The sequence below is a fragment of the Bacillus rossius genome, chromosome 2, assembly GCF_032445375.1.
Source record: "Bacillus rossius redtenbacheri isolate Brsri chromosome 2, Brsri_v3, whole genome shotgun sequence".
Lineage (NCBI taxonomy): Eukaryota > Metazoa > Arthropoda > Insecta > Phasmatodea > Bacillidae > Bacillus > Bacillus rossius.
In genome coordinates this window covers 98,346,331-98,368,835 of record NC_086331.1, presented here as the reverse complement: position 1 = coordinate 98,368,835, position 22,505 = coordinate 98,346,331, and the positions used below count along the sequence as shown (strand labels likewise).

General features: G+C 34.8%; 1 protein-coding gene across 2 annotated transcripts in view; it reads right to left on the bottom strand.

Moving 5' to 3' along the window:
* Window positions 1–384: 384 nt before the first annotated feature.
* LOC134529502 (serine/arginine repetitive matrix protein 1-like) overlaps window positions 385–22,505 on the bottom strand; it is a 155,697-nt gene continuing 133,576 nt past the window's right edge. Inside the window, exons 18-19 of one of the 2 annotated variants that reach the window (XM_063363651.1) lie at window positions 21,888–22,022; window positions 385–5,368 (exon numbers count right to left, since the gene is read on the bottom strand). In XM_063363651.1, coding sequence (XP_063219721.1) covers window positions 21,900–22,022 — 123 coding nt within the window. In that variant the 3' untranslated portion in view covers window positions 385–5,368; window positions 21,888–21,899. The remainder of the gene's footprint in view (window positions 5,369–21,887; window positions 22,023–22,505) is intronic. The other variant, XM_063363652.1, reaches the window with a different exon arrangement.

Below are 22,505 nucleotides of genomic sequence, written 5' to 3'. Positions count from 1 at the left end.
TGTTTCAATAGGCAACTAACGGGTCGTCAACAAACAAATGAAAACGAGCAAATAAGAGTTAAAAAAAGAGAGGTTATGTTCCATTTATAAACTAAAATACATGTGCATTTGCATTGCATGCTTTTCTTAGAATGAGTCATTTTAGATGTGTTTTCTCCTGCATCGGTTCAGAATCCGTGAATCGGCAACAGCTGTATCGGCGTATCAGCAAAATTTTGTGAATCAGTACAGCTCTAGTGCTTATCCCCTTAGAAAATAATGGAAAAGTAATATAAAAAACTGTAAGTACATGTATTAACCAATTCCAGGAACTCTAAACAACATGGAAGAGAACAAGAAAGGATGTTATTGATCAGGCATTATCTAAACACATCACCAATCATAAAGATAAATATTTACACAGTTGTATTTCTGTGAAAGAAGTAATTAACAGCATACAAAATTAGTTTTACAACCGATACAAAGAAATTGCAAAACATTTACATCCATATTTCTTTTCAAGAATTCACATAAAACTACAACTTTTTTTGAAATTTAAATTCACTCTCATTCAACACATTTCAAGAAAATATCAAGTAAAACAAATAACAATGTAACTAAATAAATTGAAAAATTTTGACATGACAGATTTCATTACAGTCATTCACTGACTTAAACCAACTATAAACATTTTTAAAAGATTTTTATAATTTTGACTCATAGCAAAGCCCTTAGAAAATCTGAATATTACTAAAAAGTATTTGTCTTATAATACATTTCACACTAGTAACAGATATAACTTCTAAATTGTCAACCAACAACTTCTTTTTCTCTACTTCGTTGTTATCATAATATTTGGGAATTTTCCAATGCTTGTCAAGATGAAATGAATTTTGTTGTTGATAAAACCAAATGGAATATTTGCATGTACTAAAATTTTAACATTTTTCAAAATACCTTACATTTTTATATCTCTAAATTAATTTTTTATGGCAATTATGTGAGCAGTCACTTGAAATAAAACTGAATGAAAAATCAAGTATTTTAAAATTTGAGGATAAAACCTACACTATTTCTACAATAAAAAAAATCATATTTTATATTGAGAATAATCACAAGAGCTATAACCACTTTTTAGTAACAATATTCATTACTTTATTTCAGATTGTGAAAAATTATTAATGTTTAAATGAAAAACCTAATTTCAGGCACTTATATTTTACTCACGTATAAATTTATGAGTAAAATTAAACTCTTAAATCATTTATTCTTTATTGTAAAGAAACATACCCTAGACACAACTTCAAATAATGGTTAATACAGTGCTGCATGAGAACATTACAAGCATGCAACAGTTCAACATTCCACACCACCTGGCAAAGATAAATATGTGGCAGTTGTAGTCAGACGAGACGGTAGTGACTCACTCTCTTCGGTTTGTGAGCTAAGTAAGGCTAACCAGAAGCAGGTAAGATTACAAAGCCAGTAATGAAAGCCGTTTAAGCACCTACTTACCACATGAACGAATACAACCCTTTAGTGGATGACGTAAAGGAAGATGAAATAAACAAGCTTAAAAGTGGTAATAAGGTGCCATTTGAAATGCCTTCCTTTCAAAGGTGAGATGAGGAATGCAAGGCAGTTATGGCGAAGAAAGCATTCTAGACAATAACAGTCCAAGGAGCTCTCCATGCATGGAGTTTCTTGCCCGCCACTGGCCCATTTATGTCTATTAGCTCTAATTAGTACAACTATTCTCAACGTTAAGACAACATGAATAACCATACTTTATACACAAATCAAATATAATTTTAACTACAACAAAAATGCTACATTTAATTGGTATCTCTTTAAGCATTTCAGCAAACATACCTCAAAATAAAAAAACTGAAAGTTTTCCATAAACTGTTTAAAACATTAAGTAAAAATAAATAACACAAAAAAATGAAGTTTCACTTAAGTAAATAATAAATACTTGTATGATGAGCCACCTTTACCTAAGTTTGCCTACACCTATGAAATGACACATTAACATAAAAAACTTTATGTTTACCAATTGTTCTTGATATTGACCACTTTAATATGAATTTATGAACATTTTCCTCCGAAATCAATGTAGACAAGCAGATATGCCACCTTTTTTTCTGACAAAGTTAGTAAACACATGGTTCAATCTTCACTGAAATAAGCACTTCTATGTTTGTTGTTTCTATTTCTGTTGTTAATTACATTATTGATCAAGAACATCAGAACACCTACCGTCCCTGTGTTAAACCACGTAAAGTGACAAACCATCTCTTTCCCCTAGCCAAACTACAAAATAAATTAGAAAGTATGTTATAAGAGTGACCAATTCAAAAGTTAAATATAAAATTGAAAATATAAAACCAATGTTTATTAACATCATATTTTTTAAAAAGCCAAGAAATGCCTTGGATTTGCAGGCACTCCACACACAACCTTTGTTTGATTTTTTATGGTTTTAATAGTAAAAATTTTCAAGCATGTTTGGTATAAATGAACAGAGTAACTCAATTATTTTAGGTGATAAAAATTTCAAAACTGCTGTTATATCATGTGTGTGGTTGGGTTGCTGTCAAATTATAAACATATTACAAGAGTTAAATTCCTTGTGATCTTTTCATATGTACTGAATGATTAGCGAATTGGGGTGACAGTGTTAGTCATTATATTCAACACTTGCTTTTAATTTTTTGCAAACCTGTTATATACTAATATTGGTTTGTACCTTGTGCCCAATTTGTCAAATATAAAACTTCTTGATTCATTAGTATCTCAATTAAGATAGACTGAACTGTCTGTGGTGCCTAATTCCTAACCAGGGCATTAGGATGGTTCTACTTCTATGGTTTACGATGCCCTACATGGGTGCAGCCAGGAGGTGATTTACTGTTGGTCGTGTTCACCACGGGCGGTCAGTGAGTCACCCAAAGATTTCAGAACCATGCCTGGGAGGGCATTTCATCAGCCCCGGATAATGACATAGTCTTGGGGACTCCATGAAACAGTGGACCAACAAATGGGCATGGACAATGTACCAGGTGCACAAAGGTACATGTGTGTTAGTGTACAATTACAGTTGCAAAAAATTGACAATAAATATTCTATGTAAAGTACAGCAAAAGTTGACACACAATGCTTTTGTTGAACGATTAATTTTAAAAATTTATAAACTTTTGTAAGGAAAAAATTTGTATCATATTACATATCATATAATACTGTTTGACTTATCAAAATTCTGTATACATGAGTTCCTAGCAGCATAGGGAAACATTCTTAAGTTGAGACATTTGAAAATAGTAACAGTAACTAGTAAATACTAAAAAGTGAACAATACTAGTAAAACATAATGGTTCAAAAAGCATAAACGAGGTTTAAATTACATGCTGGAACAATTGTTAACTACCAAAACTGTCAAAACCTTTTTACTTTCTTCTTTATTCAGAGGGAGGCATTATATACATTATTAATACAAGTATATATCACCATTTTAATATTCTGACATTCTTGACATTAATGTAATAAATTTATTTTCTTTGAGACAAATACATGCTTGTTTCATGAATAATTTTTGTCATTAAGTTTTCCTGACATCTTTAATCAAGCCCTTCACTAATTAATTCTAGGATCATTTATTAAATATTAGCAACGAAGGGTAACAACTGTTAAAAAAATGTAGCTAGCTCAAGAATGCATTTACTGTAATGCTTGCTGAATAGATCATTTATTTAAAATGAACTTGGGATGATATCACACACTTTATTAGAAATAAAAATTTTGAATCTTAATTCAAAATGAATTGAGCAGGGCTTCAAAAAGAGTTAAATTTAATAACTCAGGTTGCATTAACATTTTTAAAAGACATTAAGAATGTTTATTTAAACAACAAAATGTGTGGGTTAACTAAACACACAAATTACTATCTCCAATAGCAACACTGAAATACAACATGACTACATTAGCAGTACCAGAAGTAAATTTCTAATCATGTCTGAAAATGTAAGACATATTAAAAAAAAAAATAAGTTTAACAACTATACTTGTGCATACAGAATACTACTTGAAATTAAAAATATAAACACTGTATCTGCATGCATATGTACAAATATTCTCAATCAGTACCGCTGGGATTACATTTTTTAAGTTTGTACAGATTTTAATAAGCACAGATCAATTAATTTTGTAGTTGACAAATTTCTACGTACTGTTTTATATTTATATATGGCATAAAATAAATTGTATATTATTTGTAATTCCTATTCCTTATCACATATTTTTACTTAAGATTAGCATCTGCAAGCTATGCAAAATGAGATTTTTCTCTAAAGGTCTAAAATGTTAAAGTCTGTGCATCAGTCCATATGTTTGGTATGGAATACCACAATAGTCCAATCACATTCCGCTGAAATAAACATATGCACCATTAAGTGATGGTCAACCCTCATAAATTTTAATAAACCTCATAAATACAAACCTGAAAAGACTAAGAAATGCCTTTGGTAATAATAAAGTTTTTAATATATAAACTTGTGTAAATTTAAGGTGCCAAAATTATCACACTTAGATAAGAACTTAGTATTCTAGAATTTAATAAATGTCTACAGATCACATTGAAATGTGCAGTTTACCACAAAAAGTATCTGCTTTTTCCCTTATAAGGCAAAGATGGGTAAATTAACTGACAAAACTTAATGGTATTACAGAAATTTCTTCTTCATTTTTTCATACGTTGGCCCAAATAAACTTTTACCAGTATTTTTATTCAAGTCCTCTTCAGTGATATTTTTTTTCCTTAACCTCAAAGAATAGTAAATTTTATTTCTTCCAAGAAATAGATATGTAAGAATACTAGTGTTTTGTATTATCTTTGCTCATGTCAGAGATTTGACCATACAATATATCCAAAATCCAACTTAATTTTATTATTGTAAAAAGAAATTTTTTCCAATTTTATGACGAGATTCAATAACTGAATAAAATGTGTCACAAAAGTTTCATAATGTAACAAAATAACTTAACAGAGTGGGAATGTAACTTTGTTCCCAGCATACTGTGAGAAAAAATTAATTTTGAATGAACTAAACAGATGGATAACTTAGTCATGGCCAGTCATGAAACAAGTCTTATAACAAACACTTCCTTTTCAACCCAGCATGGTACTCTCTCTTACCAAGTTTTACAAGTTCTATAGTATTCAATGAAATTCATTGATTACCACTAGTACAGAACGCTATTACACTTCTGATGGCAGATGTCATAACTATCAAAGGCATAATTAAATTAAAACAGTTTTATGCCCACAAATTTTTTTACTTGCATTCTTCTTTCTTCAGTTCTTTTTAGTCGGTGAAACTTTCACGGATCTGGTCTGAAAAAAAAATTGTGTTAAAATACTTTAGTCTTAGCACTGTTACATCATTATAAACCTACAAAAAAGTACTGAATAATTTTATCTTCACAACTGGATATAAGGCTTTCAAGACTAGTCTCAACTAGACTTCTTGATTGAAGACACACATGTATAGAATTACTCACACCTGACATCATGCACACATGTATACACATGAACATTTGTGTATAATTCAGGTAAATAAAAACTATATTGCTGTTAGGAACACCAAGAATAGTCAAAAATGTAAACTGGACCCATGATCTAAAACTCACAATTTTTAAATAATTGAAATAGTATTTTGTAAGCCAATAAAAATTAACATTTTTTTATGCATGTGGCCGATCCAGCTGAGCTCTGTTTTCAGTGGCATGTTCTTTCTTGCTTACACATCTTAAATTTTGATCTAATAAAGAAAAATAAAAACATTAAAATAAAGCACACAAAAAAATGTATTTCAGGGAAACATGAAAAAAAAAAAGCCCAAAAATATTTCAAAATGAGATATGATTATCATGATGATGAATGAAGTGATGTGGATAGATACAATGAGGGACAAAGTGATGTGGATTGAGTAGTGAAGGAATGAATTAGTCTGTGAAACTGGAGCACTCCCGAGAAAATTGACTGGTTCATGGTAACATTCCCCAGATTGACACTTGAAAAAATTCAAGTTAGGCCCAGCTGGCAATTTTAATCTGGATTGCCTTGGTAAGTGTGAAATAATATTTATTTATTTTTTTTTAATTTTTCTATTGGAATACCATTATTTATTAAGTTTGAAAAGTAGGGGTGTGATGTTTATGTGAGAAAAGAATTATGTTGAGGTTAAGTTTTCCATAAAAACAAAACATGTTGCACGGAAAGTACGTTAAATTAAAAAGCTGAGTCTACAAAAATATGCTAAATAAATTAAAATTAATTTTTCATGCAACCAAAACTTATTTTATTAAACTTAAAATAGAAAACCGAAAACTGTGATCCGAACGTGAGCCAGAACTAACATAGTACATATTAACCAGGAAATAGTGCGGACTATCCAATGTAGTTTACTCGACACGAGACAGAATTCGCACATTGCATGCAGTTGACGAGCTATCAATATTGATATTTGACTACTGCGTGCACTCTATACGGACATCAACATAACCAAACATGAATGGTGCCGATTAGCGCTGGCTACTTTTTATACGCGCTGCCCTGTGGCGACGATCATTAATCTGTTAAGTAAATAATAAATTGGTAATATCCTAACAAATGGATTTCAACTTTAAAATACACCATTTGCTGTTGCATGGTGCTTTGTCCTGCGATCTTTGGCAAGGTCATATTTACTGTACATACACAAAGCACTCTGAATCTAACAGCAGAACCAATAACATCATGTGACTTTTATGTGAGAATTTTTTTTTACTTTTTACGAATTTTGACGCCTTAAAATAACAGTGCAACGATTATGCGAGTGTGATGATTATACCAACTCATAAATGAGTAAAGCACACCTATCAAACTCATAAGCTCGTCCAACAGACACTTGAAACAGTAACACAGTTTTTTGGAAGTTTCAAATAAAAAGACAAGAGACTTGAAACACACTCAAAAGGTTTACCTTGTTTACCTTTCATAGGATTTAGATTTTAGAAACTATTTTTGTATTTTAATGAAGATTTTAACAATCATATGCTATTAAAAAAATTCATGCATTTTAATTATCCCTAAACATTAATGTGCTGTTGGTGTAATCAACAGAATGCCAAAATCACTGATATAGACAGGTAAACTGCTAATGAAACACGTGATGAGTAAATAAGACTGCAGAGTGTTCAGAGGAAGCTAAGGGATCAGATATTACTACACCTCAAAAAACCTTACTGGTTCTACAAAAATAAAAAACTTGCCGAAGAAAAAGCTTAAAAAACTGTTAAATGTTGTTGCCATTGGTACCAATTTTGGGAATAATCTTCCTATATAAAACTAAACCTTCAAGTGAAGGACACCTAAGAAGACAACTAGCTTTCTTTCTACATTTTTAATGTACATGTTTTATCAAGTGGCTTGTTGATCATGCATACCTTAAGACCAGACAAAGACAGAAAAGGTCACATATGATGTTTCCTTAACGCTACACCATTTTTTTACATCCAAGTGAATAATGCTGTTCAAAAGCTAAATGTCTTTGCTAATTCATGTACGGGGTAAAACCAATATCATACCATCAATAATTTCCATACACTATGAAACTGTTAAATAGGATAATTTTAAGATATGACTGTTTTTCATCCTGTGTGTGGTCAAGGTCACATAAAAAATGTGTTTGATCCGTAAGCATACAAAGGCTGAAACTCCTGATGGGTGGAGGGAACCAAAGGCGTTATTGAAGCAACCACAGCCAAGCCAAATAGGTTTGTTGCAGTCTCATGTGAATAAGCAATGTTTAAAACAAGGGGTGCATTTTTATCTTCAAACCCTACAAGAAGAAGCTACCTTTTGCTGTCAGGCCAGTAAAACAGTTGAGATTCAAACAATAAAAATTAAATACCATAGATCACAGAAAAATGTATAGCGAAACTAATTTTATTAGTAAAGGTTTCAAGCAAATAAGGAAAAAAAACATTCCAATATATTAAATCTTTATGGACCTCACCACTCTACCGAGCACTATTCCATGCTGAATGAAAAATGTAAAGGTCTGCAAGTCCTTATGAAATGTTGTGACGACGAAAGGTCGAAGAAGTACGAGCTCAAACTTCCTAGATGCTCAACAGCTTAGGCAATATGGCACCACAGTCAATAAAACCAATATTTAGAAAGGAAGAAATAGCAAGAGATTTTAATTTTAATCTCACGCTTAACAGTTAGGGTTTATCTGTAAACACATTAAAATTAAACACTATTCAGAATGCGGAAGCTACATACAATAATGCCATTAAAAAAAAATGCTGCAATGGTTGCAATAGTAGTACACCAATCCCTCGCATAGCACGTCTTCACTTAATGCGAATTCAGTTAGCACGATGTAAATTTTACTGCCCTAGTCTCGAATAGCACGTCTGTAAATTTCAGTTAGCACGAAATCGCCACAGGCTAAAAAAAATCTCGGAAACGACGCGACGTCAGGTATGGAATTCGAGGGGGGAAGAGTGGTTTGGAATGCGAGGGGAAAGAGATGCGCACGCAGATAAACAAACACCGGGCCTTACTGTTGATGCCCGGCCGCAGACCAGGCCCTACCGTTGATGCCCGGCTGCAGACCAGGCCGTACCGTACAGAAACCAAAGCAGATGAAATTGGACACGTTTTTTAAAAAAAAGCAAGATGATAGTGTTAATTTCACCCCAGAAAATATTTAACTAACTTTTATGTTTTGTATATGTACATATTGTACATACAGTAAACTCCCGGTATATCGCGCCCCGATTGATCGCAGAATCGGGTATATCGCGGGTCAAACCATGTCCCCCAGTCAGAAATGAATAATAATAATGGAATAAATGGTTGACAGCCGATTAGGATAATTTTGCGTTGTAACTAACAAACTAAGCATCGGGCAGAAAAAAGCCTAGGCGTAGAAAATGTCCGCAGTAAAATTCTAAACAAGATATCTCCGTACATTATTCCTCTATCTTGTAGGGTTTTCAAATTATGGTCCAATCCAGCCCAGTGATATTTTCTGAAACACTAGTTCTTAACGTCGCTTTATCTCACAAATGAAGCATCGGACAGGGGACCTGATAAAGCCCACCATCCAGTGACATTATCCAGCGTGACTCGGCTGGGGATTGATGTTGGATAGGCTTGGTTGTCGGCAAGCGCTGGGTAGGGAGAGGCTAGCCGAGAACATGGAGAGAGGTAGAGATTAGAGCGGGCAGAAACACCAGGGGGAGTGGGGGAGGGAATGTGTTCACGCAGCACACAGGCAGAGCATGAGTCACTTGACTGAGCAGCGTCGCTGCGTACAAGGCAAAATCAGGTAGTCCGGTGTTTAAAATTCCACTCCAGAATCTTAATTGGTACTTTACTGGACATCTGTATATAAATGTTTTGTTACAACTTAAACCTACAGACGTAATATTATTGGGTAATTCATTGTATTATACAAGTTCATCTTTTTACTTTGGTATAATGTTTTAACATTAAATAGTAAAGTAAATCGGCTAGCGTATTTTTAATCTTTGCCCAGGAATTCCCAGTGGTCCAATATTTACGTGAACCATACTGTACCACTTTTGCCGTGAGGTAGTAAACAAGTCCCGGAAATGTTTATGTGTAGCGGTCTCCCGACCTTTAAACAGAGGCTGGGGAATATAACACTTGCCGATCCGAGCCACACACACTCAGCAACTCGACACAGCGTTTGGTGAAATAAGTAAAGACAAAGTTTAACACGGTTTTTAATACGGCGTCACTGATTGCGCTAAAATTAAATTGGCGCAATTTTTGTTTCCCATATGTGACCATTTATAATTTACTGTAAGCATGGATAATAAAGTTTAACCACTTGACACGATAGACGATTCTTTATTTTTTATTGTACGAAGGCTAGAATCGGTTTTTTCCTGTATCTGCGGCCTGCTTCTACAAAAGACAAGCTATCTGTAAGTAAATCTAGAATTTTTATTTTGTCAATCAAACTCGGTACTTTGCGATTCATATTCGGTTTGAAGTATCACTACGGCCTTTCTTTTTAGAAGACTTTGACCACAGAATCGTGTGTAACCGCACACACTGCACTTACTTTTTTACGGACACTGACGAAGCAGATACTGTGGCTGACACCATGAGACTGGCAGCAGCTTGTGTGCCGCACGTGTGTTTGGCGGCGTTTGGCGCGCTCGTAGGCCGTGCGACAAACTGTGCGCGGCACGCGGAAAAATAAAAACAATTCAACATTTAATATTTATCTTTAAAATTTATTATTTTTATTTTTTCACCCGTGTTTAGTGGAAACTGCGGATGCAAAGTCCGCACAAAGGCGGGCCGTCTATACTGTGCGTGCTTGCCGACCTATTAGAACACAGGCGGTGTTTTATGCCTTTTGACCTTGGTCACATCGAAACATCGCGGTTATGCAACAACGCGGGTAAAAGTTATGTCCCCCGACAACCGCGTTAAATAGGGAGTGTACCCGTATTTTAATGTTATGTTTGTGCTCTAGGGAAAATCTAAATCTGTTTATCTGTTAACTGATTTGTTTACATAGCCGCTTTTATAAGAGGTGTGCATTACAAATTAAATGTTTACATATGGCTGTGTGTTTTAAAGTTATATAAAACCGGTTCTTAATTTCATAAAAGTGTTTTAATTTTGTTAAGTTTTAAACGTAATAACAAAGGATCCAGCTGCTTGCAACAGCAGGCAGACAGACGCGCGCGCGTGTTGAAGGTCACGCCTGGGCGGGCAAGCCAACCTGCGGACTGACGGTAAATATGTTACCACTTATCTCCCGTTACACTGTGCCATGTTTTCTTTATCTAACGTATTCGGTGGTAGGCTTAAAAAGATAAATGATATGACATATGCATTTTCAAGTATTATTCTACGCATTTATATTATGTAAAGATTACTTCCCTACACATCTTGGAACACATTAAATAATTTAGCCTTATATTTATGGGGACTAATGCTTCAGAATACGCGATTTCGATTAACACGAACATTTTTAGGAACGAATTAGTCGTGCTAAGTGAGGGATTGGTGTATACTAAATTATTTTGCTTCTAGTATTTTGTGTTTTTGAACATGACTTTAAATAAATTCACAATATAACCACATTAAATTGTTTATAAAAGATTTTTACAACTAAACCAGTTCTTATTTAATGGTTTTTATGAATTGAAACAAAAATTTTAATGTCAGTCCTAGCATATACTGAAAGCATGAAATTCTGTGGTATACAGTTTTGGATTAAGCATTTGCATGTAGCCTTTGTCTTCACTCTTCATTTTTAGTATGGTTTACCATAAGCCACAGAAACGTGAGTTTCTCATGGTTTTGGAAAAAACTATTTTTTATTGATTTATAAATAATATACTGACGTCGACTGGGGCTTCGCCCCATGAGCCTAGTAACACTCCACTCTATTCCCGACCCTCGCCCATCCTTTCCAGTATTTGAACCGTCACAGTACGTTCGTGTATGTGTGTTCAAACAGTGTGCTACAACTTCATATGGCACCTGATCATGCAGTGCTACATCCCCTTATATGATAAGTCTTTCTTTGGATTCCCAAGGGTATTGTTTTCAGCAGACTGACTTGAAGTGCCCTTAACATAATTTAAATAAACATTAATACTTCACAGAGATGGAGTAAAAAAGTTTTGATCCAACCCAAAGTTGGCCAAAGTAGGCAGTATATTAAATATTAATTATTAAATTACAATATGTCATCAGTAAAGACAGCGTGAAAGGACGTGCCTCTATTATATAAGTACCATATTTACCATAAAATAATGCGACTCTGAATATAATGCAACCCCAACTTTTTGATTATGAGTTTATGAAAGACACTTTATAGATTTGAAATAAGAATACAAGTACATAGCACTTGAAAATTATTTAAATTACTAAATTTAGTCCAAAGATCCTTTCTCGTGCCACTTAAGTCAGGAGAGTGATTTACATGGTCTCGTTTGAAACACCAAGTTGCAGTTTTTTTTTTTTTCGGGCTGTAGTTCAAAAGTGGCAGCTGTTCAGAAAAGCAAAGAATGTAATAATGTGGGGCAGTGGTGTGGCGTGTGGTTGTCTGGAGGATGAAGGGGGGGAGGGGATGCCTTCCCCAGCAGCCACAGTGAAGAGAAGCAGAAATAACCCAGTCACAAACTCCATTTGCACCCTCTCCATCCTGCATTTCTCATCTGTCACACCTGTGGTGAGGTTAGGAAGCCCCAGACTAAAGTGGCATAAGTGATTCAGTTTACAGGTAGTGTGTGTAATTTTCAATTAAATGGAGGTTCAGAAGACTGTAAATTACAGCAATCTAAAGTTGCATAGGTGACACATTTAAGAGGAAGAGACTGTAGTTTTTAAACTAAGCTGTTCCCAATGGCAAGAAAAAACTTTGCGACTATAATGCGACCCTCACTTCTAGTTTCCACAGTTTTGGTAAAAATTATAGCATCTTCAGGTAAATAGTGTATCTTTGTGTGTGCTTTATGTGCTACTGCACAGCTGTTGTAGGGCATGTGCTCACATACCTTAAAATTTTTGTTTTCAATTTCTAATTTTTTTATTGCCATTAATATTGCTAATAATTTTTTCTGAGTAATCACTTTACATTTGCATATTATGTAAGTTTTTTAAATTGTTTAATACTGCTTCAGTCATGTTATATTAACTACTTGTTTAAATTTGTTTTTTGTTTAATCTAACAGATCATTAAATTTGGTCAATCAGATGAAGTAGCTCAAAATTAAAAAAAAAGAACTTTTTAAATAATTTAATTAATAAAGTTTTTGTTTTTGCCTAAATTATGAAGTAATTAGTGTTTTGGATCAGATCCTGTATTTAGCTATTTTTTGCACCAAGGTGCAGGATTTTCCTACCAATACTACTATCAGACTTGCTGTGGTCATCTATGATCATATTCATTTTTTGACGGTTGCTCTGACCTTCTTCTCGCCTGGGCAGACATGATAGTAAGTCACACTTAACTGTGTGCAAAGTAATCCACCCTAATCCATTTCGTTGAAAGTATTTCCTCAATGCCTATTGGGTAAATTTTGTGGTGGATTGTTCCACGAATTATGGTATTAATTTATTTTTGGTCAATATCTTTAGTTTTTAAAATTATTTTTGCCTGTTTAAACAGCGGTTCAACGAGTGGGTGTTTAGACATCCCAGCCAAGCATCACTAATGTTGTTTCTACACTAATTTCTGAAGTGGGAGTGAAAGGTTCTCCTCTCTCAATGCTGACCATGGGGATTCTGCTAACGATTTGTTCAGGAAGGTTCTTTTATCTTTTAATCTTTTTGGCATGAATCATGATCAAGCATGTGCCCGTCTCGCCCAACACATAGAACATCTAAATTAAATAATTTTAACAATAATTTAAGAACAATAATATTTGTAACCATTATGTAAGTAATGCACTTAACGTAATTTTGTAATTCAAGAGTATATCAATTACCATTTTGCTTTTTTATTGAGGCCCCTATAAGAAATGAAATTTTAACAAAGTAACCTTTTGTAACAAAGTAACTTATAATTTTTATGTTTCTTTGTAATACTCACTCCTGTTTGTCCCATAGTTAATGTGCAAGTAATAAACCAGTTGTGTCTGATGCCCAAATAATCTAGTGTTTATTGTTTTTATTAATAACTTAATTTCTGTTATCTGGTTTACAGCCTATTTTCTTAAGTTAAACTCTGTGTATTTTAAGTTCAAACAACTACATTTAGGTTTATAATTGTTTTAACTAACGATTTGGTGTTTCTGGTCAGTGCATTTGTTTTACTCTTAAGTTTTACCTTGCAAGATGGGCTACCATTCAGCTCAGGTCTCGGTAGCATCCCTGACATCCCTTTGTGAAGTTAACCCAACCTAACCGAAGGGGTGTGGCAGAAAATTGGTAGCAGGGCTGGTGGTTCTGATATTTCATCTTGAACTGTTGTTTGCGCATGTGAACTGTAGGTGCCCGGAATCTTGCAAGCCATCAGAGCAGAGATGAAGGGCAAAGAGAGGATGAAGGATGACAGGGAAAGAAGGGGAAAGGAGTGTATTGAAGTGGGGTGATTCTGTCCCCTTCCTGCATTACTAACCATGTTAAGTATACTGGCAGGTAGTGTGGTACGCGTAATGGAACTGGACGTAAAGCATAGAAAAAGAAATAAGGTTATTCACAGCAAAGAAGGGGGGAGAAATAATTAGTAAAGTAATATCAATACCTATTCACACAGCGACAGAACTTGCTGCAAATTATACAGCTGTAAGCAAAACAACAGTGATATATATTCAGAAGAAACAAATTGCAATGCCAATTAAACTACATAATACACCAAGGAAAAAGAGGTAAGTTATGCATTTAATACATATGTAATGCTCATCAATGATTAAAAGAAAATGTATTTATTGATGGTTCTGTTAAGTGTTCAAAATTGAACATACATGCAAATGTTTATTTATTTTTGATTATTAAGATTGCTGCAGCATTTTTTCTGTGTAGGCCACAAAAAAAAGCAAGATTGAGATTGAAGCTTCAATAAGTGTCATAAGAGATACAATCCACGAATTCTAGGTGGTAAAAACTTTGTTCCCACAGTGCGCAAACTGATTCTCGTATTAAAGGAAAAGATGGGTTCGCAGTGGAGCTCAAGAGATTATTGCGAAGTATGGTTTTTGTCTGGCTATGGTGCGAAGACAAGTGGCGTTTGTTGATTGAATGAGCTGATATAGTGGTATGGTGCTCCAAGTACCTCACACAAATTAGACAGTGTAGGTCTGAATAAAAGGAAGTATTTCAACTTGATGTGTTGTGGGTGGATACTACTCTCACATTCGAGAAATGTTGGCAATGCAAAATAGACATTACAAGAATAACTAATGAAATGCAAACAAATAAAAAACAGGATTTTTTTCATAAAAATTAATTTATTACCTTTTTTTTTTTTTACAAAATTCCTTCAGTCACCTTCAAAGTACTCTCCATTAGATGCGATGCAATTGTCAAGTCTTTTTTCCCACTGTTTGAAACACCTCTGGAACTCTTCAACTTTGATATCCTCCAGTACCCTTTGCAAAGTTGTTTTTACCGCCTCCACATAATTAAAACGCTTCCCTTTTAGATTTTTCTTCATTCTCGGGAACGGGAAAAAGTTGCACAGGGCTAAGTCTGGCAAATACGGAATGACAGACCACTCCTAAGAGGCCAAATAGAGATTCACTCGTAAGGCCGTGTGTGCGGGGGGGGCGTTGTCGTGATGAAGGAACCAGTCACCTTATCGCCAAAGTTCAGGGAGTTTCCTCCACACATCCACTCGCAAACGTCTTAAAACTTCCAAATAAAAGTGCTGGTTAACAGTCTGGCCAGGGGGAACAAATTTCCAGTGCACAATTCCACGAACATCAAAAAAGACAATGATCATCGTCTTAACATTCAACCTCACTTATCTTGCTTTTTTGGTCTGGGGAAGTTGGGAGTCTTCCACTGGCTTGACGCTTGCTTGGTTTCTTGGTCATATCCGTAACACCAACTCTCATCACCTGTAATTACTTAGGTCAAAAAGTTTGGATCACTTTCAATCTCTTTTTTCAAGTCCTGGCTCAAATTCAATTGAATGTTTTTTGATCCTGTTTGAGAAGGTGAGAAACAAACTTAGCGGCAACACGTCTCATTTGCAAATCCTCAGTCAAAATCCGCTGGCACAATCCCCAACTCACTCCTGTCTCTTCAAAATTTTGGCGCTTGTGAAACAACGATCCTTGTTGATTTTTTGGTAAATATTTTTTCAACATTTTTATAGTTTCTAGATGTTGAAGGGCGCCCAGAATGAGCATGGTCTTCAATACTCATCTCACCAAGTTTAAAGTGCTCAAACCATTCAAAAAGCCTGGTGAAGCATTTTGTAAGCTTCTTTTGCAATTTTTCAAGCAGGAAATAAAATTTCAAACACACTCTATGTTCTTTTAAATCTGCCATAAAGACTTCGCAGGCAGAACACGAGAACAGTAAAAGAAAAACAATACTATTATCAAACGTTAACCTACTAACTGATGCCGTCTAGGCAGTGAAGGTATCTACTATCCTCATCTAGCGGGAGAACTTTCTACAACGTCAATGAATGGCAGCGTGCTATCAGTTTGGTTTTTTGGGGTCCTCTCTCCTATAAGTTCAAGACATGGATTCAAGACATGGATTTCTCCCAGGGGCATTATTGATGTACAAGTCAGGTACGACAGTCTGAGATTATCAGGGGGAAATTAATCTACTAATATTGAAAAATGGCTGTCCGAATGTGTTATACCAAACTTCCGCCATATTCTGCTGTAGTGATGAATATTGGGCCATACCACTCCAAACAGAACGATAAACCTCTCTCGAAATACAGTATGAAAAAGGAATGGCTAAAATGCAGAGATGTAGAATGTGATGAAAAAAATTCTGAAATGTCTTTTGATGGAACTAGTAGAAAAACACTAATCAAATTAGAAATCTTTTGTGTTGATCAACCTTTTAAAAAATGCAGGATACCATGTCATTTGACACTAACCATACACGTATGAGTTCCAAGAATTAGTGTGAGCTAAGATTCAGAAATGTAATACTGTGAGTTTTCCAAGCAAGCACTTCAGACACATTACAATGGATGTTGTTAGCTCCGTAACAAAGGATGACTGGGTAGGCTAATGCAATCACGTTGAAAAATCATAAAATGAATATTGGAAGAGGGACTGCATAACAGACATGGCAATGGACCAGTTTTTAATATATTTCAATGATGATAGTGATGATGATGAACTCCTTTCATCAACAAGTAACAGTGTAATGGACAACAGTGATGAAAATAGTGATAGTGACAAAGCTAAATCAATTTGGCTCCAAACTTTGTAAGAGCTGGAATTCATTCCATGACTTATCAAGATATGGTACTATTTTAATGTTTCTGTATCTCCTTGTTTCACATGATTGCAAGATGCCATTTTGCCAGTCTTAATTAACATGCACTGTGAATCACATCAACACTGCCTTCACTATGGGGAGTTTCCTAATTTAACTCAATTTTTTTTTTTACAATTACTTTATCTTGGAATTCTTGATATTTTCATTGAACTCACTGTTACAACATGCCAACATTCATATTTTCACAATTTCACAGATACACAACTGAACGCTGCACTTTCATTACTGTGCTACATATTTTTATGACACCTATTACACATCCAGGCCGTGCCAAGTTCGGTGCACACTCCCCCAAAACTGCTTCATTCTGCCGATCTGTGCCAACAATGTTTGTAGTTGGATCTATAGTAGGCAACTCGCTACTTTAATGGGCCATACAGTAGATTGGTCTTGCAAGTGTCCTTGCCTCAGTGTCTGCATGGTTTGGTAGTGGCAATAGTTTTGAAGCTGTTTTGTTTCTTAGTCTTGTGGCATGCCTGCCACTTGCCAAGGCTCTTTTTGTAAATTTTTATTTCAGTACCCTTTAAGTTTGTAAATGTGCTTTGGTTGTGTGTGTGTGTTTTTTTAACTTCAATGTCAAGTCTCTTAAGACCTCGGGCCATTATGCTTTGTTTTTTGAGGCCCCCAAACTCATGAAACTGTAACAAAGTAACTTATAATTTTCATGTTTCTTTGTAATAACTCACTCCTGTTTGTTCAATAGTTAATGTGTAAGTAATAAACCAGTTGTGTCTGACCCCCCAAATAATCTAGTGTTTATTGTTTTTATTAATAACTTACTTTCTGTTATCATGTTTACAGCCTATTTTCATAAGTTAAACTCTGTGTATTTGAAGTTCAAACAACTACATTTAAGTTTATAATTGTTTTAACTGGCAATTTGGTGTTCCGGTTGGTGTATTTGTTTTACTCTTATCTTTAACCCTGCACTGCAAGATAGGCTACCATTGAGCCAAAGTCTTGGTAGCTTACATGACAGTCTTTTGTGAGTTTAAATAACTGAAGGGGTGTGGCAGATTTGTCAACTACCTATGGCATGAGTTCGAATAAATGTAGCGGCTTTTTTGTTCAGTGCAAAGACACAATGTTACTCCGGAGAACACGCTCTGTGGCCCAAGTCTGTCTTCATCACTGGCGGTGGTAGGATGCGACAGTATCTCGGAGCCTTCATCTATTGCCATTAATAAGTAACTTTGATTTCTCTCCTAATTAATTCAAGACTTTGAAATCTTACCACGAGGGTGGCTATCACATCACTTAAAACGATTCATGCTATAGGGCTTTAGAACAGTTTTAATTGAAATGAGTATGAAGGCATGTTGTAATTGCCAATGAGAATAAAAATGTTTTTGAGAAACCATGTTACTTTCTGGCCACGTGCCGACCAGCTGCAGGTATCAGGCATGTGGAGCGCCTTAATAACTTATAGCGTGTCCAATGCTGAGAGTGAGCCAGGCCTTGGTAATGTTGGTATGTGCATAAGGAGGATCTGAATCTCGTTCCCCACACGGGTCATGTCACGCCCTGAGAGGAGTCTGTCGGGTCTGTGTGCCCTTTATTATATGATGGTGCCCACCTTAACACAACGTAACTCTCTGAACCATGACAATACTTAAAATAAAGAGTTTGAAGATTAACACATGATTTCATGCTTTCAGTACATGCTATGATTGACATAAAAATATTTTTTTAAGTTCATAAAAACCATTAAATAACCAACTTTTGGTATAAAAAAACCTATAAACAATTAAACTATATATTATGAATTTATTTTAAAATACATGCAAAAACATGAAATATTATAACTTATAAGCTAAATAATTTAGGATACTACCACCTTAAGATATGTTTGTTATTGTAATGGCATAACTTTTTGAAAGATTATTTAGGACAAGTAATATTTATTTAGAGTTAAGATATTTATACTAAGCATTGTTATAGTTAGTTTCACAGCCAAATGAGAAATCATACTCGCGTAATGTGATCTCAACATGCAGTTATAAAATCTGGCAGTGATTAGTTGCGACGAGTGCTGAGCCTACTTGAAATATTACACATAACCCATGTGATGAGTATATTTCTGGTTATAGTTTACTACACGAGTTTTTGTGACTATACATCATGATATGGCCATGTCTCTGTGATGCAGCCAAGTTACATGCATTCTGAGGTAACTTCAAAATACAACCCAACCCAATTAATTCAGTTAATTTGTGTGTTTTTATGAATGAAACCTGCACTGCCAATTTTTTAGGTATTAATAAGAAATTTAATTTTTTTATTTTAATCTAAAAAGGCATTAAAAATAGTGTTTTTTGTAAAAAAAAAACAGAACTAGAGGGTTATTGTTAGGTATGTATTTTTAAATACACAGAACATTTAGTTTAGAAATATTTAGAAGGCAAATGTTAAGTTTTAAATAAGTTGCATTTAAAATGCTAATTTCCCATTATAACTGCTGATTTATGAAATAGTAGTTGCTAATTTTGGAAGAAAAAAATAGATAATTTTTCCAGCCGTACAAGACTCTGTATGTGAGCATGGAAAGTTTTTTGGAGTTTGGCTTAGAAAAAGGGTCCGGTGCAAATAGTTCGCACAAGTAGTTTCAACGGCTTTGAGAAGTCTTTTGTGAGGGTCATTTCCATTGAATCTAGCTGGACTGAGTCAACATTCAAAGATTGGTATGACGGTAGGAACTAGGCCCTCAAGCAAGTGTTATGTGTATTGGAAAACTTAAAGTGCAAGTTAATTTATTACTAGGAACTTAACTACATCAAGAATTGAAGACAAATTGGTTGAACAATTTTAAAGCTAAGGGTTTGTTATGTATGAGCCAGACACTCAAATGGCATACCATACTATAGTGCCAGACACTCTAACGGAGTACCATACTTTTGTATCTGCTGGCGAATATACAGTATTCAATATGTCTTCCCTTTGAGAAATTCCCTTCTGTATTTTGTATTTTTTTATATAAACCTTATTTAAGCCCTCACTTTCCAGTTGTGCCTGTTGTCCTGTGGACAGCATGTTTGCTTTTAGATACTGAGGTTGCCACATGTGATCATGGTTCAATACAGAGCTACCAAACACTGTTTTTTTTATAAAACTTGAAAGAAATCTAAAACACAGCTACACTAGCACCTCTCAACAGTAGAACCTAGAATTATCTGTGACATTATCCAAAATGGTTGACATCTGCAGTCGACACTAGCACTGCCTGCAGCAAGAAACACTGGAATCAAAATGGTGGCCAATACATCATACAAAATGTTCGTTGACGGCTGACGATGGCTGCAGATGTAACTAAATGAGGTGTGGGGAGGGGAGGTGCAGTTAGTTTGGAGGGTATAGCATAATTTCACCCTGGCACACATACTGTATAGATAATTTATCCTTGAATCCCCATCCACGTACCAAAATTTCACCCCTTGCACACCATAATTCTGGTATGGTGTACCATAATTATGAGTGACACCAACCAGCTAACAAGTAAACAGGATATTACCTAGATATTTCAGGCAATAACTGTCGTGAATGTTTAAAACTTTAGCCTTGTGACATCAAGGAAACGGCAGTTAAACTCTTGTAGAGTTAAAAGACCATTATGTTTAAAGTTTTTTTGTGATGTATTACTTTTGTAAAGTAAATAGATGGCCAATGCTACATATCTGTTTAAGTTCTAATTTTTGTGAGAAAAACTTTATTTCTTGTGGGATTCAAGATTTAATAACCTTTTTTAGATTTAAATTTTGGAGTATGAGCAATCAGAGGATAATATGGGCTTCATAATCATAAAGATTATGGCTCATGGCAAGGAGTCTTCAGTTTTAATTTAGTGTGATGTACAATATTCCCATTAGACCAAGCTAAAAAAATTATCTTCTTTACATGAGAAGTTTACTGAAGACTTTACATACAATATTTATGAATATAAAATGGTTGCTGGGACAATATTGAAACACAATATTGTCATGCCCAAATTGTTGTCTCACGGTGCAACAGTAATTTAGTTTTGTTTTGTTTTCATTCCTTGAGAGTGCAAATTGTGTCATGCCAGCATTGGAAATTCAGGTTGTGCTGATCTGAATAAAGTGTTGTATGTTGCTAAATTTACTGAACACATGGTGTGATCATGTATCAGTTGCCAGCAGATAGGGGCTTTCTTCGTCACGTTGTAGAGGAATCTAACGCACGGTTTAGCCTGGTTACGGACCAACTGACTACGAGTTCTGCGGCTTGCGCACAACACAGTGAGCATCCGAGTGTTAAGTGTCACAACCTACTGAGTGAATGTTTAAATAAATCGAGCAAGATGGAGAGGGGTGCGATCGTGTGGCTTGGCTGCGCAAGGAACTAGAGGAATTTTTTTAAGACCATCTTCATTTCAGCACCAAAAAATATGTTTTCTGTAAAGTCTCAACGTCTCATGCTACAGCACAATTTTAGTGAGCGTTTTGCATGTACCAGTGTGCCAGGGATTTGTGGCAGTTTTTGTCCACAAACACACACTCACACAGGAGGGTAAGCACAGTGACTAACCGACACATTCCACACAAGGGTAGAAAGCATTTGGCTACTGTCAAGGGTGGTTATTGGCTGGTTGAGTCCACAAACTATACAAGCTATTTTTCTTTCAACAATGTATGAAACTGACATATCAGAAACGTAAACGAGAGCATGTTTGAGTCATGTTGAATATGGTTTTCGTGAATCGCTCAACCTACCTAGCCGAAAAATTCCAGAGTTACCAACAGTAAATATCACAGTTCTCAAAATAAACTACAAATACTTTTCTTAAAATGAAGAACGAGTAAAGCTTTTTATTATGCAGAAAAAACATAAGTGGACACTATTTCAAATGTTTCGATGTAAATTGTACCTTATGTCAACTTTAACTGCTTTCAGCCCTTTTCTTCTTCAGTTTCATGGATTTTAGGGCTTTCTCTCGAAGTTTCTCTTCTTCTTCATCTTCTTCTTCTTCGTCGTCGTCGTCAGAGTTGCTTTCACCCGATTCCTAATACAAAAATTCAATTTTAAAATCTAACATCTCAGTAATATCTTGCAGCAAAACCTTACAGAAAAACTATACTTTTTAAGTAATGAGAAATTCACACAAATGATTTAGCCTCCAATTATATACATTTTTAAATATATCACACTATAACTAATTTGGTAATGGTAACCGGTTAGTTTATGTTTCATTTTTACGAAGTTCTTCACGACTCACAAAATTTACATCATTTTGCAAAATGCACAGTAACAAAAATGTGTGGAATTATATAATGTTTTCATAAAAAAATTCTTACAAAGCAATTTTCAAATCAATAAATATCAATTTACAATATAACCATTCAATGGGCAATGCTATTTTGATTATTTTGTGCCAAGCTTACAATTTGTTGTGGTAATGAACAACAGACTTCGTCACTTTTCATAGACGTCATAAACAGTGCAGAGTCCTTCCAACAGCTTTGAGAGTAAACAATGCTCAAACAAA